General features: G+C 43.2%; 1 protein-coding gene across 1 annotated transcript; it reads left to right on the top strand.

The window, feature by feature from the left end:
* Positions 1-381: 381 nt before the first annotated feature.
* On the top strand, positions 382-22,088 carry parvaa (parvin, alpha a). Its single transcript, XM_030731962.1, has 13 exons — positions 382-700; positions 7,184-7,273; positions 7,471-7,541; positions 7,990-8,092; positions 9,002-9,142; positions 12,266-12,381; positions 14,307-14,365; positions 15,556-15,575; positions 15,664-15,725; positions 16,726-16,794; positions 17,043-17,144; positions 19,155-19,227; positions 21,331-22,088. The coding sequence occupies exons 1-13, from the start codon at positions 565-567 to the stop codon at positions 21,405-21,407; spliced, it is 1,119 nt and encodes a 372-aa protein (XP_030587822.1). The 5' UTR covers positions 382-564; the 3' UTR covers positions 21,408-22,088.
* Positions 22,089-27,774: the final 5,686 nt, after the last annotated feature.

The following is a 27,774-nucleotide window of genomic DNA, read 5'->3' as shown; positions in this document are numbered from 1 at the left end:
TGGTTACATTGATTATAGTGATGTTATACATAATACACTGATATCAGCAACTATGTATGCATTATGTCTGGTATATATTATGTAGTATATACCCTTGTACCAGAGTGCAGTATGTACCTTCTCTAATTTGTTTGCCATAAAAATTTTTTCTGTTCTAGGATGTTTACCAAAAAGTATCAGAATATTAATGCTTACAAAGTATTTGGATCAAAGTTTAGTGCAAGGCCTCCAAATTAGAAGTTGTTTGAGAAGCTGGAAAACTCCGAGTAAAAATTAAAGTGTTTTATTTATAATGAGGTCACTTATTTAAAATCTTTATAAAGCACCCCCTTCCCGCGGTCAGAAGGCTCCCGCCCGCTCCCAGCCCTCCTCCGCAGAGGAGGGGCCACGCACTCCAGCCAACCCCGGGAGAAAATGTCTGGAATTCCGTTTCCGCTTTAGGGAGTGGACAGCAGTTTTCCTTTTGATTTTTTTCCTCCAAACTTTGACTTTCTAACAAACTTTCATTTCCACGTCAACTCGGACAGTTTTGCGTTAACTGTCCCGGATTAAGCTGTTCCGACCATGGCCTCCTCGCCTCAGAAGTCTCCTTCGTCTCCGAAATCTCCGACGCCCAAATCTCCGTCTTCCAGAAAGAAAGATGACTCTTTTCTTGGGAAACTTGGTGGAACTTTGGCGAGAAGGAAAAAAGCTAAAGAAGGTAAACGGCTTAAAATCAGCAGCAACAAAACAAAACGTAACAGTGTAACAAACTCTTGGGCTCGTCTTAAAGCGAGTTTTCAGAACTGGACTAAAGCGATTTCACAGCCTTCAAAAATAAAAGTCTGCGCTGAAGTTTGAGAGAGCCGACATGTTTAGCACTTTAGCACTTCTTCCACTTCTGTTTCAGTTCAGAAGCGCCTTAAACTGCAGCGTGTGGCGTCCTGTGCGTGCTCTCATGGCCGCAGGCAGGCTGTGGTCTGTACCCATGTAAGGTATGGAACCCGCTGCTACTGTAATAAGTGAGGAATGAGAGGCCCGTCAGACACGGGGGGGGGGGGGGGAACCCAGCATGCTTTCAGTTACACCTTTTTTAAAAAGTTGTTCATTTTTTTTGCAAGGCAATAAGGAAACATATGGTCGCATATTCACACGGTTTGTGTTTGGATTAGTCTGTATTTTCCTTTGAGTGCTCCCTGGGGTCAGCTCTCTAATCTCAGCTGGGAAAGAGTTCATGTGAGGATGATTTTATGTGGTTTTAGCAGCTTAATGTTTTGTGTTGGGGCTGACGAACTCTTTCCTTTCACAGGAGAGACTTTTACTTTGGCCCAAACACACCTGTTGCAGTTATTCCAGCATGATAATGATCTACATACAGATGGGTGACAAATGCTGTGGTGGCTCATTTTGCTGCCACAGTTTGGATCCACTCGTTCAAACTCATCTTAGTTGGTGGGTGACACGCACCGAATTTGATCTCAAGCAGTCCAGACCAGTAAAACTATTGAAAAACACCTGACAAATAGAAAATTCAGAAAATCCTAACACGTAATTAAGCATCCATTTTCAAAACAGATGTTGAACAACCTGAGATGTGGTAACTTCTTAACGTCCGCTCATCTGGGATAAAGTGGGATTGATAGTCGTGGGTTTGTCTCTGCTTGGTCTTCAGCTGTGCAGAGTGAAGGATTATTGTTATGCAACCAACGCAGATGTGTTGGCGTGCAGTCTTCTAAGAAACCGATGACACACAGTCTGTGAAAATGAAGCGACAGCTGAGTTCATCACTCAAATCAGGAGCAGTCCATCACAGGGTTAAATCCACACCCACAGCCAATGTAGACTCACCGATGAATCTAACATCCATGTTTTTGGACTGAGTTCCAGTAAAACTGTTAGGAAGTAACATTTTTTTTAAAAATACCTCTAAGTGTATCCCTTTCTTTTACTGTAGAGAAGTACAAATGCATCACACAAACATTCACATTTGATGAGCTGTTTGGTTACTAAATAGACGACAGCCTGAGATGTGTTCAGATAAAATAGGCACTACACCAGCACAGCTGCTTGGCTTAACCACTTTACTGTGGGTTAGTGTGGCCGGCCTGGGGTAAGGTCTGTAGTTCAGATGAAATTAACAGCTTGGTCATCACTCTCGTGGCGACCCATTGTTAATGCTTAATGCTTCCTTTAGCTTAAAGTCTGAAAGTCACTTTTTATCCAAAACTTTAAAGAAGACCCCCAAGGAGCACTGAAACTGATTTTGTTGCACAGCACCTAATTACCATACCAGCTTTAGCTGTAAAGCACTGTAAACCAACCACAGTGGACCAAAGGGCTGTACAGAAGAATAAATGAAAGACATAAGGATGTAGCAGTTCAGAGAGGCAGGACTGTTGATCTGCTAAAGCAAAAAAAAAAAATCATTTTAAAATGGAGCGAGTGGGGGGGCGTGCTCATATTTACGTGTGCCAGTCAAAAGACGCAGCAGCGTTTTGTACCATCTGGAGACGAGCAATGGAGGAACCACTAACCCCCACCCCCCCACACATATAAAGTGCATTACTGTAATCCAGCCGAGTGGTGATGAAGGCGTGGATTACTGTCTCAAAGTGCTGGCTTTATTTTGGAAAACACTCAGTTTAACCACTGCCCTGATCTGACCCAGTTGTTCTCTTTAAGTTTACTAAGTAAACCTTTCATTTATTACCAGCCTGTAACTATTTAAAGTGGACCTATTAAGCTTTTCCTCATTTTCTGTCATATATATATATATATATATATATATATATATATATATATATATATATATATATATATATATATATATATATACTGTTACAGCTGTGGATGATTATATTAAACACAGACAAAGTTTCAGAGCAGATATCCCTGATACTGCCAGGCACTCAGCTGTGGTTATTACCCAGAAGCCCCACCCTCCCGCTGGTCAAAGTTTTGTTTGCGAGGGGCCGCCAATCAGAGCAAAGGAAGAGGAGCTAAAACGGCTTGCTTTAGCATTATTTTGAACCGTGAATCATGCAAAGCTGCTCTAGCAGAGTCCTGCAAAAGTTTGATAACTCAGCACATTTGGTTTCAAACCACCCGAGATGACGTCACAGTGACCTTTGACCCGGAGTGTCTCTCAGGAAACATTTGTCATAAAAGCTAGTGAAGACACTGACAGTTGCCTGCAGTGGGTTCAGAGGTCAGGCTCAGGTACAGAATAGCAGCTTGTAGCATTTCACTCGACTTCTCATGGACACCTCTTCTTGCTTCGCCTTCCTCTGTAACAGTGCTTTAACCCTGCTCTGCAATAACTACCAAGAAGGTGCTGTAAATAAAACTGCTCCAAAAGGCTCATTTTAAATGGCTCGATTCAGTTTATTACTGTGCCAGGTTGCATTGGAAATACAGCGGGCTCCACAGATGACATTCATTGTTGAAGGCCAGGTTTTATCATGAAATGAGAGAGGTCCCCTTCAGTCGGATGATTACTTTCTGTCAGTCAGGAAACTGTTGCACAGCTGAGCCCCATTTTGTTTGCTTTGCTCGTAGGACATGCATGCAATCTCATTATATCAATATGGGCTCACGGTCCCTGCATGCATACACACACAGTGTGCATACGCAGAGCAGTGTGTAGGATATCTGCAGTGGGTTCTGTGATTTGATGGAAAACGTGAGCCGGTCGCTCTCGTGAATAAATTTAGGTCCATGTGACATTTATGGCAGTCACTGCATGTGCTGGGGAGAGAGAGGGGCCGCCGGCTGGAGCGGGAGTAATGACCGGATGAGAGGAAGAAAGGGAAGAGGTTGAAGGAGAGCTGTGTGATGTGGACGAGGTGGTGTGAAAAGAGAGGAGAAGGTCAGGGGGGGGTTTCAGAGCATTAGCGAGGACTGTGCAGAACTGTGTGCACTGTGAGTATAGTGCAAATACAATACATGAATCAGGAGAGGTAATTTCATATGCTCTGTGAAAAATCAAACAATTTTAATATTTATCTTGGGGTCAGTCAGTGTATTAAAGCTATTAGAGAGCTCAGCCTGTGGAGAATGAGTCGCAGGGGACAAAGCCGGTCCTGCTAGCCAGGAGAGGATGCTTGTGTCTGGGGGACGGAGACAGACAGAGACATGGGCTGTGGAGCGCTCTGCCCTCCAGGTAGGACATCAGCATGCAATCTTTTCCCCATATGTAGCACTGAACAGGAGGCATGCAGCCATTTAATGTTACCCTTATTTAACCAAGCGGATGGATACGCATCCTCGTTTTACAACAGTGGAAGTGGGGGGAGTGATGTGTGGTGGGGACACTCAGGATGCCTTTTAATCCCTTTCAGTCTGATCGTAATGTCACTAAATGAAATCTGCTGTGTGAGGAAGAGCTGAGCAAAATCACAGCAGGTGAGTACCTGCTCACATGAATCTACCCACCGCACTTCCTCAGCACCCACCCACGTCTTCAGCCGCTCCACCTGAAACAGCACAAGTGATGGTTAACAGTAATATCAGGTTGTGCTAATTGGCGTGGTGCTCTCGCACCCCCACACAGCTGCTGAGAGTGGTATTCACAGGTCTTCAAGTTATTTGTAAGCTACAAACTGTGGAGTGTAGAAAGCAAAAAATATTTTTGCCATATTATAATAATGATAATAATAATCCCCATATTATAAAAATAAAATAAAAATTCTTAGTTTAATTGTTCTGCCTGGTACTAGATGTCATTACAAGATCTCATTAATGAAATCGAATTCCATTTTTCCGTCTGTGTCTTCGTTGAGATGTGATTGAAACTGGATCCAGGAACTACCTGGACCCCCCCGCTGCAGACTGGAGGGGTTTTTTGGGGGGATGGGGGGGGGGGGGGGTCTGATCAGCTCGATCCAACATGCGGTCACCTCTCCAAAAATACTAACACAGATCCGTGAGCATCATTTAGACACAGCACTGAGTGTTTGAGAAGCTTTGGATGCAGAGAGGCGAACAGAAGAAAAGAGGTTACAGTTTTAGTGCTACTATTATTGAATTTGAATAAGTGGCCCCTTGTATAGGTTTACAGTGACCCATCCTGTCAGGAGGAAAGAAAATGGTTTTAAAAATAACTAGTCATAATAAAATTAATATAATTTTAATAAAAATCACACAGACAAAACAAAAACTAGCCTGCTCCTTACTCCAGCCAATAATATAATACTCTGGAGCTAAGTGAAAAGCCCCAGTGGGTGCGTTAGCTGTTCCCTGGTGTAGTGATACATCCTTTTTCTTAGCTTCTTTAAAATGAATGTAAACAGTAATCAGCAGACGCTACAGGAAGTACTGGCCCGGATATCCGCCGGATACACCGGGAGCCTGGAAATGTTGTCCGTCGTCCACAGAGACTGAGCGAGCAGCGCAGCTGATGGGTTTTCCAGTTTACGATCAGGCCTGATTGGGCCTTGTGTCGTTTAAATGACCACTTTCTGCGTTTTCGTCAGCACTCTGCTTTGTTGGAGAAAACTGCGTTGGGCCTGAAAGCACACGTACCTCAGTGTCTCAGTACTGTCTCAAAGACAGATAACAGGATTGTTGCTGCAATAAAGGCTTAAAGATCCTCTCATAGTCTTTCCACTGTGCACTGTGGATCATCAGGCCCCCCCAACAATGCAGCTGTTTGTTTTAAATCAGGCCGGTGTGGGTGTGCGCCTGCTAACACCTCTTATTAAATGATTTTAGATGAGCAAACTGAGCCATTTTATCAGGTAAATCAAGCAGCAGATATCAACAAGTTATCCCGTTCTGAGTCTCTGGGACTGAAATAAGTACGGCAGCCTTGGTGACGTGTTCATAATCACCTTTAATGGGCTGTTTCCCATTTTTTTAGAATTACGCTGATTTTTCTTTTTCCACTCGGTGCCCTCTGAAGGAAAGTGGGAATGTGTCAGGATTCCACAGGTGCTGTGAAAGCATGTCTAGCTGCTGTAGCTGTGTGCTGTCACCAGGAGGCAGTGCCAAAATTATGTGGAACAACTGGTAACGTTACCTACTCCTATGTGTGTGTGAGTGCTGTTGTTGGTCCTTTAGTGGAGCCCCTCCCAGGGAGAAAACAGAAGGGTTTCCTGCGGTGGCCCCGCTGTGGCACAGGGGAGTAGGCTGTATCTACTAAATAAAGTTGCACAGGCTGCAAAAAGAGTTACAGTTATATGGAAGTCTATGGGAAAACTAATGAGTTTATGGGATCAGTTGTTAGTTCATGGAGATGCTGGATAGAAAATTAGTGCCATTTTAAATGATAGTAATTATAAGATTCAGGATTGGCAAATAACTTTCAGTCTTTTATCCTGTTTGAGGGAAATTAAGTGGAGAGTATTGCAGCTTGTATTATTGACCATATCTTTTCAACCTGTTAAAAATTTTCCACAGTGCTTACATGGGATCCAGTATGGATCCAGTATGGATCCGGTATGGTCGTGCAGGCGGGAGGTAATTTACAGATCAAGAAGGGTGAGGTGTGTGTCGCTCTGTAGGAATATTCTCATACACCTCTGTGTGAAGTGATGGGAGCTCATGCAGACACCGAGCACATGGAGGCACTTGTGGATGGTGTTGATTAAGAGGATGTTTTTCCACTGAAGGCAGAGAAATGCACGGGATGTTCACTCCAGTGTGTACACACACACACACACACACACACACACACACACACACCAGCAGTGATCAGACCTCCTCAGGTATCTGACACGCTGTGAAAAAGGCCGTGCTGGGCTGCTTTAAAGCCCGCTGAGAAGCAGGAAGTGCTGCTCTGTGTTTGACGTCACGCGGCTCTCGATGGAATCAAGAGGACGTCCGAACTACCGCTGAACACCTCGAGTGATTCTAACTTTTATCTGCGCTGATGTGCCCTGCGTGTGTCGAAGTTATCAAATTGATTGGCATTTCAAAAATATGTCACACAGCTTTTTACTCTCTGTGTGTGTCTGTGTGTGTGTGGCACACACTTTTTTTTGTGTAGCCAAAATGTTTTTATACCTGCTAAAATATGCTACTGGAGGAAAAAAAAAAGGTTCTTTTTCTGGAATTTGCTGTAAAATTTTACTCTTTTTGTCATTTAGATCTTTATTTACACATAAAAATGAAATAAACTTTTTCAAAGGGAAAGAAGAAATCAGCCTGTTTAATATCTGGATTGTTTGTGATCATTTTAATCTGATTGTGACCGTTCTCACAGTGTCTGAGCTGCAGGAGGAGGGGATAAACGCCATCAACCTTCCTCTCAGCCCTTCTCACTATGAGCTGGACCCTGAGGACACCATGCTCGGTAAACGGCTCCAATCACACACACTGTGTTTGTTTCTTTACTTGTCATATTTGTTGTCATTTCTGCCAGACTTTGGCCTGGGTGAATAAAGCTGACTCTGCTTTTTTTGGGATCCACAGTCTCAGATGCTTTAATCTCCCGTTGCTTGTAAACCGTTGCCGTTGCTTTACGTTGTCAACTTTTTTCTCATCCCACAGAGGAGAATGAGGTGCGCACCATGGTGGACCCAAACTCCAAGAACGACCGCAAACTGCAGGAGCTCATGAAGGTTTTTCTTTCTGACTTCCCATTTAAGACTTTCTATACTGCTGCATTTACTAAAGGTTCTGAAAAGCCAAGAATTACAGTGAAAAGCAGGAAAGTTTAAATCTGATTCTGCATTAAGATGCTGCGGAGCAGGCTGTGATGATTCCTGAACAATCACTGGAGTCAAACACTCTTGAGGACTTCAGGAGAAGTTTAGTCAGAGTAACAAACGTCTTCAGACATTTACGCCTCACAGCAGTTTAGGCTTCGATGTCCTTGATTGAGCAGAGCTGCATCCTGACCTGATGTCTGAAATGACTGGGCTATTTTGAGGGGAACAAGCAGGTCTTTGTCATTATGGGTATACTTGAAGGTAGCTGGCAGAATATTTCTAACCTGAGCGATATCCATCCATTTGCTGCAGCTTATCCAGTTCACTGAAGCATTTGTCTCCAATTCTGGGTGTGCAGGTGCTGATCGACTGGATAAATGATGTTCTGGTGGGTGAGAGGATCATTGTTAAGGATCTGGCTGAAGATCTGTATGATGGACAGGTTCTGCAGAAGCTGTTCGGTGAGTTAACCTTCCACATGTGGCAGATCATTGAATAACCTTTCTATTTAATTATGTACCAGCACATGAGATGTATGTTCAATGTGGTGTGTGTGTGTGAATTTTATTTAAAGTGAAAGATTTTAATTCTCTCTTTAATAAACAAAGCTTATGTAAATTGATGGAGAAGTAAAGAGAAGGTCAGACTGAGAGAGGAAGTCAGGTGACAGCAGATGAGGTCAGGCAGGAGTCTCTGAGGACTGTGATGTTTGCAGATGACTCTGTGATCTGTAGTGAGAGCAGGGAGCAGGTGGAGGAGAGCCTGGAGAGGTGGAGGTGAGACAGAATACATGTGTGAGAATGAGAGACAGGTGGAACAGTAAAGATGGAGAGCAGAGGCAGTGAAGGTGGATGAGTTTAATTACCTGGGGTCATCCATCCAAAGCAATGAACAGTGCACAAGAGAGGTGAAGAAGAGAGCGCAGGCAGGGTGGAGTGGGTGGAGACCTGCTGTGATGGATGGTTTAGAGACAGTGGCACAAAGACAGGAGGCAGAGCTGAAGATGCTCAGATCTTCACTGGGAGTGAGCAGGATGGACAGGATTAGAAATGAGTCCATCAGAGGGACCGCTCAGGCCGAGCAGTTTGGAGACAAAGTTTGGACATATGCAGAAGAAGGATGGTCAGTGGATATTTTTGGACAAAGGATGTTGAAAGTGGAGCTGCTGGGGAAGAGGAAAAGAGAAGCTCCATGGATATAATGAAGATAACATGCAGAGGGTTTGTGTGACAGAGGAGGATGCTGGGATAGGTGGAGGCAGATGATCCGTGTGGCGGCCTCTAAAGGGAGCAGCCGTAAGAATAAGAAGATGATGTAAATGTTTTGAACGGCGAGTTGAAAACTTGCTGTAAATTCCTTTTATGTTTCAGAAAAGCTGGAAGGCGAGAAGCTGAACGTGGCCGAGGTGACCCAATCAGAGATCGCCCAGAAACAGAAGCTGCAGACGGTTTTAGAGCGCATCAACGAGTCTCTCAAACTCTCCACCAGGAACATTCGCTGGAATGTCGACTGTAAGAAACTTCAATCATTTCCTGTCGTCTGTGGTTTTGTTACTTTTCTCCAGCCGCTGCGTGCTGTGCAGTCAGTCAGTTGGTGAATGCTGTGAACGTACAGTGAGCTGCATCGCTGTGCTGCTGTCTCTGTTTATCAGTTTCATTTATGAAACTGAAGTTTGGATTTCTTTTAAGATGGTGAGCCGTCCATCCCCCAGTCATTTGAAGGACTGCTGTGAAACACAATAAGCTGCTGTGTAACAGTTGCAATGACATGACAAGACCTAATAAATAAAATGGATTCCTGGATCCACAGGAGTAATACAGCATAGATATGAAAAACAGAAAAAGAATGGATTAAAAAAAACAAACCTCCAGGAAGCCAAAATCTTCATTTTCAGGCTGTGTTTTTAGAGATGCACAGTGTTTCTGGGGCTCGTGGCTTTCACGTGTCAGGTGTAGATCTCCCTGGAAGCTGTTACAAGCGCCGGTACTCAAGAGATCAGCATAGATAGCTAATATCAGCCAATAACGCTGACCCACCGATAGATAGATAGATCGATCGGGCTCTACCAGACATCACCTCCTCCGATTCTTTCCTTCAGTTAAGTTGGTCTGTGAATTATTAGTGATTTATACAGAAAAAAAAAACTCATTCAGGAATGAAGAATCAGCCTCTTTTCACGACCTTCATTGTTTCCTTCCTGTATGAAGAGGCTGTTTGAAGGATTTCTGTCTGAATACCCATCTTGCCGTTGGATTAATAAGCTTCCTGCTGAGATGTAACAACAGCAAATGTAGCTGTGCATGTTAAGAGAGCTCTCCATCTCTCCTTTGATCTGACAGAGTGCGTAACGATAATTACTGTTGATCTCCCGGCGCACTGCCTTTTACTTTTGTCATTAGCTGTAGCATACAGCACTGAGCAAGTTGGACACTGACAATGAAGTGTGAATGAGCCCAGGAATAATGTCTTCAACAGATCTATTCATCAGCTAACTTCATACAAGGGCAACAGAGAATACTTGCAGATTTTTAAGGTACTTGGCAGGTTGTTTTTTTTCCCAAGCAGATTGGAGAATTTGCACAGTGCAGCTCCACAGTGCTGAGATCAGACTGCAGACCGCTGAGGTGGACGTGCCAGCGTGGGGTGGATCTGACGACAAGCCCGAGGACACCGCAGGCTCATTGGCTAACGACTTGTGATTGGCAAGTCGTTAGCCAATGAGCATACCCTGAATAATCCTTCTTCCTGACTCTAATAATGACCATAATTTACAAAATGAACTTCATGTTGAAGTTCACGACAAAGTCATCAGGAAGGTGTTTACTGAGGCCGTGCACACAGAAGTCTTTTTGGAACCAGATGAGTCGCCCCCTGCTGGCCTTTAAATAGCTTGCACGTCCAGCGTCAGACCATATGTGGCCGATTCCTCATTCTTCTTGGTTTGCAGAGCCCCGTGTGAGCGCGTTCAACCCAGAGGAACCTTTTCATTGTTCTCGTAACTGTTGGAGGTTCAGCCACTGTTTTTCTGTGTCTGCATCACAGGAACTGGAGACACCAGAGTACTTACAATTCTCACATGGGTAAAACGTGTTAGCAGCAGCTCCCAATGTTAGCCCTAAAATTTTAAATGGATCACAGAGTTCGGGCTTTCCAGTATGTGACAAAGGAAATACAACGTAAACTCTAGAAAATATGAGGCCACAGCGGTAAAAATATGTCGGGATCTGGAGGCACCAAAGTGAGTCCCAGAGCTAATGGCTCTGAAAGCAGCTGATGAGCTATCCCTGAGCTTTGCTCTGCAAATTAGATATAAAAATAAATGTCACGACAGAGACATGGAGAAAATCTTTAAGATAATGAGCACAAATGATTTTTTTGAGGTTCTTTCAAAGCAAATAATCAGACATTTTTAAATGTGCCCCATTAGACGCTGCGTCCTTGAAAAGCTATTGTACGAGATGTCTTCAAAAATGCTAAAGAGCACCGTTAATAACCCAGAATGAAATTGATTTGTTTGTGCTTTTATTCGAGGAGCTTTCTTTTAATCAATTTTGTTTGTTCCTGCTTTCATCTCTGAAGCTGCAGGAAAAAAAAACAAACCCTCCTGACGTTACCTGTTTAGGTCCTCGTGCAGCACGATCGAAGGTTTTATGGCTGCTTTTAGTTTCTGCTCTCATTTGCCAATAACACGGGGACCAATCACAGGCTTTCTTCAGACATTTAATTGATTCTGATTGATTTATTTATCCAAAGGTACTGACTGTGTCTGACTGATCAGCCTCTGCAAAAGCGGCATTGTACTGCAGCCTTTCACACTGTTTTTCTGTGTGTGTGTGTGTGTGTGTGTGTGTGTGTGTGTGTTTCCTCCCTCTCTGAAGCTTGTATTTTTTAATATCGCTTCAAGGCAACTTTTGGCATCCTGTGTTTGTGTTTGCTGTTGTAGGTGAACGACCTCGCCACGTAAAACTTTTCATTTCAAATTCCTTGAGCGATTTAAAAAAAGAGAAAGAAAGAAAAAATGTAAAATATGTGGTTTATTTGTCGTCCTGATGCCTTGAGTGAGGTATTCACATAAAAAAAATACAAAGGCTAAATACTGAAGAAAAAAATAGAAGGTTTGGAAACAGCTGCACGTGGGCGACATTAGCTGAAGATTGATGATGTTATTCAACATTTTAAATTGTTGGCCAAATCAGCAGCACACAATGCAAAATACAGAACTCATATGTACAGTAAATATTAATGTTATCTTTATCAAAAGCCAGAAAAAACAGTAGATAGAATTGAGAATGTTTATAATCCAAATATAGTTTATTTGGCCATTACAGTAACCACCCAGTGACCATATTAGTGATATCTAACATTTAAATATTAATAATGTGCCTTTTATGAGATAAATAAAACAGTGCAATCGTTCTTTTTGTGCTTTTGCACAGTTATGTTTACAGACTCATGCGCTAGAGTTTAGGGTTTAATTCATTTGTTTAATTCATTCGTTTTCTGTCTCAGTTCTGATAATAAATCAGAAAAGAAACTCTTTGATGGAACCTGGTAACATTTTTTTATTGCGTTTCTATGTTACAGTCATTGTTTCTGATTATTCTTTCTCTGTCGTCTCTCTGCTCTTTCGTTAGCGGTTCATGCTAAGAGCATAGTTGCCATCCTGCACCTGCTGGTGGCGCTGTCACAACACTTCAGAGCACCGATCAGATTGCCGGACCACGTCTCTATTCAAGTAGTTGTCGTCCAGGTTGGGAAACTTTTTCTCCTTTTTCTCTACGAGCCTCTTTCCGTGCTCCTTAATCCGCCAGTTATGAGTGCTGGGTTTGACCCAGTAATATTTATATTTATGTATTATTTTTAACATTGCTCAAGTCTGAATGCATGCAGCATGCAGCCACCTTGATGAGACATGACCGGGCGAGTCTTTCCTGCAGGTTTCTGAGTTGCATAACACTCTTAAAATATGTGATTATCTTTTAATGGAGAAAAAAATGTTTAACAGGTTTTGCTCTGCATGCAGGACAAAACCTGAACATTTTTTTCCCCCACTTTAAGCACCAACACCATGAACATCACAGAGGGTGCAAAGATAAAGCTGACATGCTGTCAGTGGTCACAGACACACAAAGATCTCACCAACTTTTAATGTTTACTGAGTTTTCCTGTGTCGGCTTTGCTCTGAAATTTTAACATTCGGGAAAGATTGAAATGTTTGTGGAATATAATGTTTCCATAAAGAGTCACTGACAGGGCAGATTGGCCTTGAAGTTAGCTTGTTTGCTACCAGCTGTTTCTACTATATTATTTTAATATTATATTATTACCATGCTGTAAATAAATGCTGTGATTTTTATAAATTTGCTTAGAATAAATTATCCCCAACAGTGAGGTGGTATCGATTAGCATCGTATCTGCTAATCAAAACTTCATTTGTGTTGCACCTTTCATGTAGATTAGGACACAGATGACTGACAAGCAGATTATAAGGCAGAGCAAAAAGCAGTAACACAAAAAGTATGCAATGATAAGTAACTTCAAATCAATTACAAAGACAAAACAAGGAAATTAATTCAAATAAAATGAGCCTGTAAGGACAATAAGAGTGCATCAAAATAAATTTGGGAACAGTTTTTTAATTTAATTCAATTTTATTTATATAGCAGCAAAACTGCAACAGTCCAAATGACCCCCTGTGAGCAGCACTTGGTGACAGTGGGAAGGAAAAACTCCCTTTAACAGGAAGAAACCTCCATCAGAACCAGGCTCAGGGAGGGGGGGGTCATCTGCTGGGGGGGGGGGGGGGGGGACAGAGATTAATAATAACTAATGATTAAATGCAGAGTGGTGACATAGAAAGTGTAAAGAGGTGAGTGAAGAAGAAACACTCAGTGCATCATGGGAGCCCCCCAACAGCCTAGGCCTATAGCAGCATAACTGAGGGAGGGTTCAGGGTCACCTGATCCAGCCCTAACTTTAAGCCTGATCATAAAGGAAAGTTTTAAGCCTAATCTTAAAAATAGAGAGGGTGTCTGTCTCCTGAATCCAAGCTGGGAGCTGGTTCCACAGAAGAGGCGCCTGAAAGCTGAAGGCTCTGCCTCCCATTCTGCTCTGAAGTATCCTAAAACTAAGGACAGATTCATCAGTCAATAAACTCCAATCATTCAATAAAGTTATGCAATGCGAAAAAAAAGTCTTAAGCAAAACAATAAAATATTATAATAAAACTACACATTAGTTATAAAAGCAGAAAGCAAATAAAAATCAGTAAATTATCAATGTAAACACAGCTGCCATGGTAACAACACACGTCCAACCAGGTATCCTCAGGCTCTGCTGTGAGGAGCTGATGTCACAGGATCCTTTTAACCACTGCTATGAACGTACATTCAGCTTTTCTGCCTCTCCACGTGTCACAGACGTGTTTCTGAAGCATTGATCTGATCAGGCTGTAGTGGTTTACACATCAGCCTAACAAGTGAATGATCCCAGGAGGAGGCGCACACGCCTCTGAGAGGGCGTCCGGGGTAAAAAACGTGCCAGATCAAACATGCAGAGCGACCTGCCGCCGAGACTCCGCCTGAATACGGGAGCAGCTTCTGCTTGTATTAAGCTGAACAATGATTCGCACATGAACTTACCCCCCCCCCCCCCCCCCCCCCTTATGCATTTCAGAAAAGAGAGGGCATCCTTCAGTCGAGGCAAATCCAAGAGGAAATCACAGGCAACACAGAGTGAGTACGCGCCAGTGTGCGCCTCATTTTTAACACCTCGCAGCACACGTGTGGCGCTCAGGCTGACACGTTAGTGCCGGTGATGAAAAGGAAACCAGCCAGTAATGATTCTCTGCATTAAAACATTAATACGATAATAAAAAGGAGCACATTAGCCCAGTAAAAGCACTCAGCACAAATCTCCTTTTCTCTTTGGTGTAAATGTCATCTCTGAATGAAGAATATATCATTAGAAATGTTAACGAATACATAAACAAGACTCTGAATGTATGAATATGTGCATATTTTGTTCGGGTTCAGAAGTGCGTCTTTTTCATATTCAGCCCTTCTCAGGATTCCCGAGTCCGAGTCGCCTCCTGTGCTTTATGAGGGCGACCATTGTATCCGAACAAGAGATGTGATGGCACCCTTAGCTGAAGAATTAGATGATTTAAATCACACACACACACACACACATTCACACACACACACACACCGTTTTTCTCCCTGTGAGGCTGTCCTGCAGCCTGACAGCAGCAACGAGGGTGATAACAGCAGGCCAACACACACATTTTGTCATGGTAGATGGAGGCTGCTAATAAAACACACACACACACACGGTCACAGTGGAAATACGGTTATTACCACACCACCAGGACCAGTGCCCAGACCTGCCTGCCTTTGCCATCATAGATTACACCATAAACGTGTGTGTGTGTGTGTGTTTGTGCGACTGCCATTTCTTGCTGGCCTGCCTGCCGCGATATCTCTTCCTCCGGGACACTCGTGCCGCACTTGCTCCCTACCCTCCAAAAACCACCTGACCCTTTCCAACAACAGCAACATCCTCCAAAGTGCTAACGTTGTAATAGCAGACAGAAGCCCCTCCACTCCCACAGAAAACCTGCACATCTTCATTGTATTAGTACCCCGTGTTGTCCTCCTATTGAGATGATTGCATTGTGCTATAGTGTGGGCTCATTGTGACCGTCCCGCTGATGATACCCAGGTTATTTGAATACCCAGAGTGTACGTGTGCCTATTGTTAATCAAATTATGAGACCCTAGCTGCATTATTGTGTTGTTATTTCTGTGACATAATCCCTCCGTTCTTCTGCATTCCTCTGCGATTGAATTGGAAACATTTGTCTTTTATTTTCTCTTGTTTGGTGTGAACAGCTGACGCATTGTTTCCCTTTTTTCTCTCTCAGGGCGTTCTCCGGCAGACATGGTAGGTTTTCATGTAAAAGGGACACATTCAACAGATTCAGATTTCTTTATTTTTTTCATTTATTGTGATCGATTTTTGTTCTCCGCAGAGCGCGACGCTTTCGACACCCTGTTTGACCACGCCCCCGATAAGCTGAGCGTTGTCAAAAAGGTACCGAGGCTCCACAGTGGCACTGCACCATGTGTGGCTATGGAGGAATGGAAATGACAGTGCTGTCCAAGTCTCGAGCCCCCCCCCCCCCCCCCCCCCCCCCTAATTTTTTTGTTAGGAAAATGGGGAAAAAGTGCAGTGATTTATTGAAACATGTGCAAACATACATTATTATTGTAATGTAAACACAGTAAACGAGGCAGACGCAGCGTTTGTATGATTCTAACGAGCTTGAAAGTCAATATTTGGTGTGACCGCCTTTAGAGGGGCTTTCAGATGGTACTGCATGGTGGATCAAACTGTGATGGTACTTTTCTGCATTTATAAGATCTCCAACGCCACCGGCTGAAATGCAGCTCCAGACCGTGACAGCGCCTCCGCCGTGCTTCACAGACGGCTGCAGATGCTCACTGTCGGACCTCTGATGACGTGTTTGCGACAGAGTGGCTTAAAAAAAAAAAAACAGCCACCAATGTCCAAAATAAAACTTTGAAAGCTGAAAGTTTAAAAAGAGGGGTGGCTCAAGACTTTCGCACAGTACTGCAGTTTATTGAGTCTGTGGTAAAGAGTGGAGCAGCTCTGCTGATCAAACTATATGATCATTTCTAAATATTATTTCTATATTATATTCTGTAATAATAATAATAATTGCATTAGGCCATGTTGACTGTTTATGTAATATATAAGTGGTTGTAGTAACGTGGTTACATTTTGTGATCGAGAGTTAAAAAAAAAAAAGGAAGTGAACCATCAGCAAAGGTGTTTTTGTTTTTTTGCGTTAAATATCAGACAAATTGTTTAATAATAGCTTTTGTTCAGAGGCTGTAAAAATATGTTTTAGAGTTGTGAAGCTTTTCTGTGCGTCTGCCAGTGCCTCATATTCTCCGTCTGGAACGTCCTTTCGGGTGCTGAGGCATGTGTAGATTCCTGTTTGCAGATTTTTGTGTGCCTGTTGTTGTCTTATGCGTTTGTCAGACACCTTTATTTTGTGTTCTCGCAGACGCTGATCACATTTGTGAACAAACACCTGAACAAGCTCAACCTGGAGGTGTCTGAGTTGGACACGCAGGTAAGTTTATGCTGATATTTGAATAAATAATTTGTCATCTTGTTTGGGTGAAGCGCCCCTTTCAAATTAAAAGCTGTCACACTGACACACAGGAGCACTGTTTACTGATGTTTTGAATCTGTCACGTCTTTCATTAAGTCTGTAAGCGTCGCGCTCGATGTCACGTCCATAAACCAGTTCGGCCAGTTTAAACTGTCTTCTTACACGCCCCCACCGAGCGCGTGCGTGTGACTGTGCTGCTGTTTCAGTTTGCAGATGGAGTTTATCTGGTGCTGCTGATGGGGCTGCTGGAAGGATACTTTGTGCCACTCTACAACTTCTTCCTCACACCAGAGAATTTTGACCAAAAGGTAAACTGGTTATTTTTCTACAACCACTGAAGAAATAAAACACAGCACATCAATATGGTCCAAATAGTTTTTTTCCCACAAAAATTCAAAATAAAAGACCCATACCTGTCTGTGTGTGTGATTACAAGGCAGGGATTGAACTCAAGCACGTCTTATTAAACTATGAATTGCTCAAGAGTCCGCTTAGAATAGGATGCATATTTGGAGCCCCTGCAGTGTAATGTCTGCACACGTGCATCTGTGTGGAGCAAGTTCATATTTATGGAGGAAAGTTTGCACCTATTTTGTATTTGTTGCTGAATTAAAAGGTTACAGTGACATTTGATGAACCGCTGACCCTTAAGACCGCATGAAACTTGTCGTCCTGAGCTCCGCATCTAATCTTTTTCTTTTGGAGATCCATGAGAAACATGGCCGTGGCCCATCTTTGGTCCCGACCTATAGTTTAAGGAACACTCCTAAATCAATACTCCATTTCTGAGGAGCCTCGTGCACTTGGAGCCAAGACTCTCTCCTCTCAATAGCTTGATAAATGCCATCCGTTTTCCCCAGAGCCCATTCACTGCAGAGCCATCTCTCCTCTCCATTGGCCTCTGGTAGTACTACGGTATTCCGAGCAGGCAATCTGCGGAGACACCACAGTAGCCTTTTGTTTGGGTTTTGGCCAGTGGCCCTTGCCAAGCTGCGAAGCAAAATGGGCATCAGGCGCTTCAATGTACACAACGGCTCACACACACACACACACACACACACACATTCCTGGCCTGGAAGAACAGGCACCAGCCCCACAGCATCTGTAATCTCCTATTGCACAGGGAAGCACTGGAGTGGCTTAGGGGCTCAGCTCTTACTTTGTGTGTGAGCGAGTGTGTGTGTGTGTGTGTGTGTGTGTGTGTGTGTGTGTGTGTGTGTGTGTGTGTGTGTGTGTGAGAGTGTGTGTGCGCGCGCGCTGGTGTATGTTTTTAGGCCCTAGAGGCCTGTGGGCGATGCACCAGGGGTGGTCTGTGAAAAGTAGCACGAGGCATCAAGAAAGCACTCCTGCTTCTGCTCAGTGGATCTCCACTCCGGGCTCTTCCTTTCTTTTTTCTATTAGATGGGCTAAGGTCACGCTTTTCACACAATAAGCCCTTGTTGGGCAAAGCTTTTAGTCCTTCACAGCAGGGAGAGCGTACACTGACAGACACAAAGCGTGGAGGATGGAAAACATCTTTCAACCATCTCTTCCCTCTGATTGGATTCCCATTTTCTGAGTCAGACTGGCTGAGAAGTCTTTCCTCCACAGGAGTGCATCTCTGCGGTACCTGCGAAAAATCTTAATCGGCTTTAAACATTTCACCTGGAGACAAGTCCAGTCCTACTTATATTAATACCAGCTCAGCTTTCTGGCTTCATAATTATCTGTTTCCTGGAGAAAGCCAACATCTCCACCTGATCTGTCTCAGCTCTCTTTTTCACAGATATACGAGCCCAACATCGGTATTGGTTTTGTTGCCTGATATCAGTTATGATCAAAGAAGGTGCTGATATTTCTGTGCAAAGGTCGTGGAAAGATGAGTGTTTATGTTGCAGATTCTTTTGTTTCCAAATGGAGACAAAAACAGGAGTAAATAATAATGAAGTCACACTAAACAAACAGGAAAACAAATCTGATATTTGAAATATCGGTCTGTCATTGTCCTTTGTTGACACTCGTTCACCTGTGATAGCATGAAAAATCTGGCTTTCAGTGACCGTGTCACCTTCCTAGTATTAGCAGGGTTTTTTTACACTGGTGTAACGTATCCATTGATAAATGAGGGAGCAGATTGTTTGCGCAGCTGCCGAAGGCTCGCGGTCTTACAGAGCCGCGCTGTGTTTGCCGACACACGAAGCTGCTGCAGCGGCGGCGGCGAATCGACCCAGAGCGGATGCTCTCTTATCAGTGAGGAACTGCGTGTGGTTTGTATGATTTGTGTCTTTCTGCATGTATGCAGCGCGCTTCCTTTAACAGCCTCCTTGCTCTGTCTGCAGGTTCACAATGTGTCCTTCTCCTTTGAGCTGATGCAGGATGGAGGCTTGGAGAGACCGAAGCCCCGGCCTGAGGGTAGGATGTCCATTCAGCATATCTGTGCTTTTGAATTTTTGCTTCTTTGTATGCTGCAACACAGTGAAGGTTACACCAGGGTTCTGTTTCCTTTTTAGCCGCAGTAATCAATTATTTTTTTATTAGACGAGGATCACGTTGCTCATAATGACATACAAGCTGATAAAGATCCACCAGCTCTGCAGTTCCCTTCAGCCAGAGCAGCGGTTACGAACCTGTGGCTCTGCAGTGGTTCCTATAAGTTTAACCAAAAAAAAAAAAAAGAATATTTTAGTTTTATTTTTTCCTCATTTTTCTTTCTTTCTTTTTTTTGTTACTCTGTGATTCGTTACAAGTCTAAATAAGTACATCGTATTCTACAGGTGTGGAGCATGGCTATATATACACACAGATGTGTGAGTGCTGTGAGTTGTGTAGTGGTTTATTTGTTTAACAAACAGAAGATCCCCAGTTTGATCCTGGGAGGAGAAACGGATCCCTCTGCATCAGGGACTACCTGCTGTGTTCACTTTCACCACCAACGTTGCTGCTGACCTTATTTTAAATAATTTTGTTTTATTTTTTTTCATATTGGATAATTTTAATTTGATTCATTTGCACAAACACACGACTCAAAGTGACCTTCACAGCTTTAAAGACACACTGTTTGAGAGCAGCCCTAAACATGCCAACAGATATTTCTTCCTCCACTTGACATTTGTTCTCTTTATTTTGATGATTTTGATGCGATGTTATGGTTAAAGTCAAATAATCATAAAAGCCCAGTGCAGAGAATTCATATGTAGTCACAGGTGGTAATTTATACCTCATAATAAGCTGTCACCTTCATTATAGGTAAATGTTTCCAACCTTGAGCCAAAGTGTTGATATTTTTGTTGTTGCTTTGGAAAAGCAGCTGTTTATGAATCTGTTTTTCACCCATACAGCACGCTGTAATTGGAAAAGCTGTGAAACAGAAAACTGTGCATGTGTGAGACCTTAAAGTATCTGCTGACCCGTGTTTGCCTCCTGTGTGGATGCAGTAGGGCTGGGCGATATGGACCAAAAGTAATATCTCGATATTTTTTAGCTGAACGGCGAAATACGATATATATCTCGATATATTTTCTTCCCAAAAGGTTTAAACAAAAAGGCCCTTCAGAGTCAAAGCTACATGTCCCAAATGTCACACAGACATTTTTATTAACATTCAGCTGTAGATGTACTTAAAAAATTACATAAAAATCAACTATTGGCATATTTAAATAATAATGCTCCACAAATAAATTAATGCTTTTTTTCCCCTATAAAAAGACTCACAGCTGTGCTATTAAAATGTAAATAGAAAAGATAGAGAACAAAAACAGCAAAAGGCTGACTGATTCCTTACAAAGCTGTACATCCAGGTACAGGCTCCTGTACAGACTGACTGACTCAACAAAACTCCATCTGCAGGATTTTAGCATCTCAGTAAATCCATAGACATATGCGCTGACGTATCACAGCAACGGGCCCGGCCGCTCAATGTGGCGTCTGCAAGCACGTGACTTACTTACAAACCAACCTCTGCTGCATATGGCGGCGCCCTCTTACCTGCAACCAGGGACTCTTGGGGGTCCGGGTGATGCCATAGCGTACAAACGGACGCAGTACGAAGGCTGAATGTACACAAAACATGGCGACAGCGGAGGATTTCAGGTTTCCAAAACTCTGAACTCACCAGAAAAAGTCATTAAATTTGTTGCTAGTCGCTTTTGGGGGAAAAAAAGTCGCCAGCTGGGTCTGAAAAGTCGCTAAATCAAGCAACAAAGTCTCTAAGCTGGGAACACTGGCATGCGGTCACTTCCTGCATGATTAATGGGTGAAGCGGACAGAGGCGGGGCAGTGCGAAGCTGTGCAGAGACAAACTGTGAGAAAGTGAACTGGTGGAGCTACAAGTATGATCGTAATGCAAACTAGACTATATCGATATAAACGATATGAAAATATATCAATATTTTTCAAAAACTCGATATATTGCTCTAGGATGCTGCAAATTAAATGATGGAGGAGACCCCTGCAGGATGGTCTGCAGTTACAGTTGAATATATACCTGCATGTAACTCTTCTTTCTTTGGCCTTCAGATATTGTGAACTGTGACCTCAAATCGACACTGCGGGTCCTCTATAACCTCTTCTCCAGGTACAGGAACGTAGAGTGAGCATCACGAGGGAACGCTACAGAACACGGACCACGTTCTAAAGCTTAATACATTTTTCCTTGTATTGCTATAGAAACTGTTTTTACCTGAGTGCATGCATCACGTTTTGCCTGTTTTTGACATTTCTGACTCTACAATATGAATTGAACATTGAACTAAATGAGAGCTGAAGTTGGTGTTTGATATGGAGGAAATTCGCAGAGGTAATTCTATGAGGTGGATTTGTATGTTTTTAATTCAGAAAAGAAAACATTTAACTGTATTTATTGTAGATTTTGATACACTGCTTGGTTTGTTTCATTCATATTCCTGTTTTATGATGTTTGGTAAGTGCCTTTATTTAAACATGAGAACACTGTCAGCTCTTAATTCCCGGCGGTCTTAACGAGTCTTTTAAAAGCATCGAGGAACATTTTGACCAAAGCTCTGTTTGGCTCAGCAGCTGCTCACATTCCTGCATTTTATATTGTAAAATGTATCTTAGTATAAATGCATAAACATTAATAACGCTCACATTTTTTTTAGGGTTTCACATGTTTCCATAAGACCAGTTAAATATGACTGAATATATTAAATGTATGTTGTATTCTACTTTCAAGCCAATCTCATGTCCGTGCGGACACGCTCGCTATAATGCATCTATTTATGTTTTTAATGCATTACATTCAATAAATGCTTCAGTCCCTGAATGCGACTGCATTTTTTTTTTATGTCCTTCAAAGGAAGCAAAGAGGAAAGCTTTTCCAACAAAACAAAAATTGGGGTCAGATTGGTTCCAATTTTGTCCGTGCAGAAAGACAAGTGAACCTCCACAACAATTTTCTTTCCTCTAAATTGAGATGGGCTGTTAGAAAAACTGTGTAAAAGCTTTCTGAATTGCAGGCTGACCCCAACATAGTCTGAAACAGATAGGACAGTTACTGAATGGACGAAAAGGTTCATTTTTCCCTCGCACATTCCACAATAGCCTTTCAAAAGAAAGGGGAGGGGGGTGGGGATGGGTGTGTATGTGTGTGTATGCTGCGTATGTGTTGATGTTATTATTGCTGATGATGTGGCATCGCAGTATTGTCCGGGTGCATGCAGACGTGCTGCTCGGGATCTCGATTGACGTTTTTGTTTTCAAGTTGCTTTTCAATTAATAATAGTTCACAAAAAAAAAAAAACCTGTAACAAGGCCGTGGGTATGAGGTCGGAGCTTTGGGAGGGCCGTTCCAGAAGTTCCAAAACCAGTTCAGATGTGTTTGGGATCATTGTCCTGCTGGAACACCATCAACCATCTAGCTGTTGAGTTGAGGTGAAGTTGGAGAATTTGGAGGTAGTCGTTCTCCTTTATTCCATCCACTTTGTGCAGTGTTAACAGTACCACTGGCAGCATGATGCTACCACCACCATGCTCGACACCGTGTTGGTTCGGTGTTCCTAGGTTTGAAAGCCTCGTCTTGACTCTGTGTTTGCCTCTTGTCATTGTGGCCAAAAAATGTTTCTCCAGAAGGCGTCTGGCTCGTCCATGTGGGAAGCTGCAAAGTTCAGTCACGCTGAAGGTGTCAGTTTTGGAGCAGGAGCTTCTTTCTTGGTCTGCACCCTCTCAGTCCATGGTGATGTAAACCTGGTTTCACTGTGGACAGTGATGTTTCCGGTTCATGGCAGGCTTGAGCCTCAGCAGTTCCTTTGTTGTTCCTGAACATCCTGACCAATTTCCTCTCATCTGAGGGGGATGGTTTGGGTCTTCTTACAGACCTTTGCAAAGTGGTGACACATCTGAATAACTTGGACTTATGTCAGTTGAACAGATGATCTTGGACTCTGCAGTTGTTTAGAAATGGCTCCAAGAGACCTTCCCAGCTTCTGTAAATAGAGTTCTCCTCCTTAGATCTTCAGAGCTCCTTAAACGTTCCCATTGTTCTGAGTATTAGTCAATTCAGTGAGTCCTGCCAAACAAATCCTGTTTATGCTGCACAGAGAAACTACCAGTCGTAGTCAGTCATGATCAGGTAACACCACAGGCCTTGTCAAGTTAAAGACACTGCAGAATCTTCAGCACCATTTATTTTAAAAAATGAGTGTATGTATACCTGTGTGGATCAGAGAAAATCCCAAATAAATTCAAACTTCTTGATTTTTAAAAAATCATTAAAGGCCACATATGCTTTTAAATCCTTCCTTTTCATATGTAAATCATTCACTTGTGGTTTATATAAAGTAGAACTGCAATGCTTTGGTCTGAATTCCTCGTTATTGTAGCTCCACAGGCTCCTCTTTTACACCTGTTCTCAGGTGCATCTTTGAGCAGCTCATTTTGGTCTCTTTAAATGTGAATGAGACATTTCACACCCCACCCCCCTCCAGGTCGCAGAGCGTTCCACTCCACCCTGTTCGGCCATTTTTGTAGTTTGATAGCAGCAATACGATTATCTAGCGGCAGAGGAACAGGCACTTCAAAGAGGCTCTGATGCCGGGGGGCGATGTAAGGAATCGTGTGGGTTAACACACCCAACGACCGAACATTTGGACTTGTCTGCTTGCAACTTCGGCACAAATGAACTGGACTACAAAATCACTGCGAGAAAAAAATGGTGGATTCACGAAATTGGTTAGCCGGAAGTCCATGTTCTTGTTTCCACAGCAAATACTAAGAGGAAAGAAAACATAACAGGAAACAGAGAAAACTGAACAGACTGAAAAAATATGAGCCAAAAAGAATATAAAGATATCAACGCAGCACCGGGAGAGAATAAATTTAAGTTTTCTGCACTCCTACTCCTACACACTCAAAGTACACACAAAAAAATATATATATATTTAAGGGCTAAAAAAAGTGGATTTTGCATGATATGTCCCCTTTAAAGATGTTTGCTGTACAGTTATTCCACCCTGGAAAAACAATAGTCCAAAGAAATCATTAAAAGGCCAAAATTTGTGAATTCCTGTGTGATTGTGTGCTGTCCCTAAAATGTAGTAAGTAATCCTTTTGCACACTACATACACTGCTCAAAAAAACAAAGGGAACACTTAAACAACACAATATAACTCAGAGTAAATCAAACTTCTGTGAAATCAAACTGTCCACTTAGAAAGCAACACTGATTGACAATCAATTTCACATGCTGTTGTGCAAATGGAATAGACAACAGGTGGAAATTATTGGCAATTAGCAAGACACACTCAATAAAGGAGTGGTTCTGCAGGTGGGGACCACAGACCACTTCTCAGTACCTATGCTTTCTGGCTGATGTTTTGGTCACTTTTGAATGTTGGTGGCGCTTTGACACTCATGGTAGCATGAGACGGACTCTACAACCCACTCAAGTTGCTCCGGTAGTGCAGCTCATCCAGGATGGCACATCAATGTGAGCTGTGGTAAGAAGGTTTGCTGTCTGTCAGTGTAGTGTTGGAGGCGCTACCAGGAGACAGGCCAGTACACCAGGAGACGTGGAGGAGGCCGTAGGAGGGCAACAACCCAGCAGCAGGACCGCTACCTCTGCCTTTGTGCAAGTACGAACAGGAGGAGCACTGCCAGAGCCCTGCAAAATGACCTCCAGCAGGCCACAAATGTGCATGTGTCTGCACAAACGGTTAGAAACCGACTCCATGAGGATGGTATGAGGGCCCGACGTCCACAGATGGGGGTTGTGCTCACAGCCCAACACAGGACGCTAGGCATTTGTCAGAGAACACCAGGATTGGCAAATTCGCCACTGGCACCCTGTGCTCTTCACAAATGAAAGCAGGTTCACACTGAGCACATGTGACAGAGTCTGGAGACGCCGTGGAGAGCGATCTGCTGCCTGCAACATCCTTCAGCATGACCGGTTTGGCAGTGGGTCAGTAATGGTGTGGGGTGGCATTTCTTTGGAGGGCCGCACAGCCCTCCATGTGCTCGCCAGAGGTAGCATGACTGCCATTAGGTACCGAGATGAGATCCTCAGATCCCTTGTGAGACCATACGCTGGTACGGTTGGCCCTGGGTTCCTCCTAATGCAGGACAATGCTAGACCTCATGTGGCTGGAGTGTGTCAGCAGTTCCTGCAAGATGAAGGCATTGAAGCTGTGGACTGGCCCGCCCATTCCCCAGACCTGAATCCGATTGAGCACATCTGGGACATCATGTCTCGCTCCATCCACCAACGTCACGTTACACCACAGACTGTCCAGGAGTTTGCGGATGCTTTAGTCCAGGTCTGGGAGGAGATCCCTCAGGAGACCATCCACCACCTCATCAGGAGCATGCCCAGGCATTGTAGGGAGGTCATACAGGCACGTGGAGGCCACACACAATACTGAGTCTTATTTTGACTTGTTTTAAAGACATTACATCAAAGTTGGATCAGCCTGTAGTGTGTTTTTCCACTTTAATTTTGTGTGTGACTCCAAATCCAGGCCTCCATTGGTTAATAAATTTGATTTCCATTGATGATTTTTGTGTGATTTTGTTGTCAGCACATTCAACTTTGTACAGAACAAAGTATTCAATGAGAATATTTCATTCATTCAGATCAAAGATGTGTTATTTGAGTGTTCCCTTTATTTTTTTTGAGCAGTGTATTTCAGCACTGTGCTGGTTATAACTTAATCCTTAGCTGGGAGTTTGTGAGCAAGCCCGGGCAGCATGGTTTTTGTACGGAGCTTCAAAAGCTTTTAAAATATCTGCATTTTGGTAACCTAAGTGAATAAATAATCTATAGACTCATATAAAGTAATTGTGTGTCGAGCGCAGCGTGATGTTGGTACGAGTAACATTATCCGGTGATGATTTCCATCTCATGTTGGCTGCAACAGATCCTGAGGGATCTGAAAGGATGTTAGAATCATTTCCTCCCCGCTCCCTCGCCCAGGGAACAATTCAGCTGCTCCAGTTATTACCTAGTTACATTATTGTTATTGTATTATCGTTACATTGTCACTTTGTGTGTGTGTGTGTGTGGGGGGGGTCACATGGGGACAGCCGGAGCATTCCTTTGATTGAAGGCACCGCAGTGAAGGAAGAAATCGGAGAGTCCTTGAAACGAGAATGTTGCTTCAAAAAGTTAAATTTGTTACAAGAGTCGGAGCATGAATGTAATCACTCGGTGTCATTACGCAGCTTTAGCTTGCTAACAAGCTTATTTAACCTAAGGCTGTGATTACACTCAGTTGTGTTTTTGTGTGGTTTGCACAGCTGCCTTATTTTAGTTTTAATCCTTAAATAAACCAGTGAAACAAACACATGCTCCATTTTTATTGTATTTTTTTCTTTAACCTTAAGCAGCTGTCTAGTTTTGTGATGCTAAATTAATTTTATTCTGCTGAGTTGCTTTTCCGTGATTTGGCTGCTCTACGCTTCGCAGCACGGTGGCTCAGTGGTTAGCATTGTTTGCCCACAGCAAGCGGGTTCTGGGTTCAAGCCCAGGTAGAGTCCATGTGTGGAGTTTGCACTCTTCCAAAATAGAATCTTAATTTCCAGAGTTTCACTTCCTGGTTTAATAAAGGTTAAAACTTAATGAATTAGTTCTTATCTAATTATCTTAAATCATCTTTCACTGTTGGAAAAACCTGCTGGGTGTGCCTGGCTGCCAGGTAAGCACCTTATTCTGGTCTTGATGTGAGGCCAAGTTGTTATTGTACTGTTCTCAAAATGACAAATTAACATATCATCTTTGGCTTTTGGTTTCAGCCCACAGGTCTGTTCTGTGAAGCAGGATTTGGGGCAGCAGCTTAATGTTTAACCCTGGTTTTACACTGCTACAAAGGTGCTTTACTTCCTACCTGCTTCTGATGGCCCATCACATGGCAGCAGCTCTGTGCATTTCAGTTTGTAGGCGGGGCCAAGACAACCTCCTGAAGTTCAAACTGAGCATCAGAATGAGGAAGATGGTGATTTAAGTGACTTTGAATGTGGCATGGTTGTTGGTGCCAGAAAAGGTGGTTACAGCCAAAGTGTGCAGAAGAGCATCTCTGAATACACAACACATTGAACCTGGATGGGCTACAGCAGCAGAAGACCACACCGGGTGCCACTGCTGTTAACAAGAAACTGAAGCTGCAGTTTGCACTAAAAGTGGACAATAGAAGCTGTACTCAAACGGCCTCCACAGCCAGCAGATCTCAATCCAACAGAGCACATTTGGGATGTGGTGAAACAGGAGCGTCCCATCATGGATGTGCAGCCAACAGATCTGCAGCAGCTGTGTGACGCTATCACGTCAATATGGGTCAAACTCTCTGTGCCATGCAGAATTAAGGCAGCTCTGAAGGCATAAGGGGGTATCAGCAAGGTGTGCCTAATCGAGTGGCCAGTGAGTGCATGCTCACAGCAGAGGGAACTCTTCTTCCTTCAAACGTTGTTCTCTGCTGCGTGCAAACAAATTCGACGTTTGTTTAAGCAAAA

This window comes from Archocentrus centrarchus, chromosome 6, assembly GCF_007364275.1.
Source record: "Archocentrus centrarchus isolate MPI-CPG fArcCen1 chromosome 6, fArcCen1, whole genome shotgun sequence".
Taxonomy (NCBI): domain Eukaryota; kingdom Metazoa; phylum Chordata; class Actinopteri; order Cichliformes; family Cichlidae; genus Archocentrus; species Archocentrus centrarchus.
Note: the sequence above shows the minus strand (reverse complement) of the source record. Positions and strands in the feature narration are given on the sequence as shown.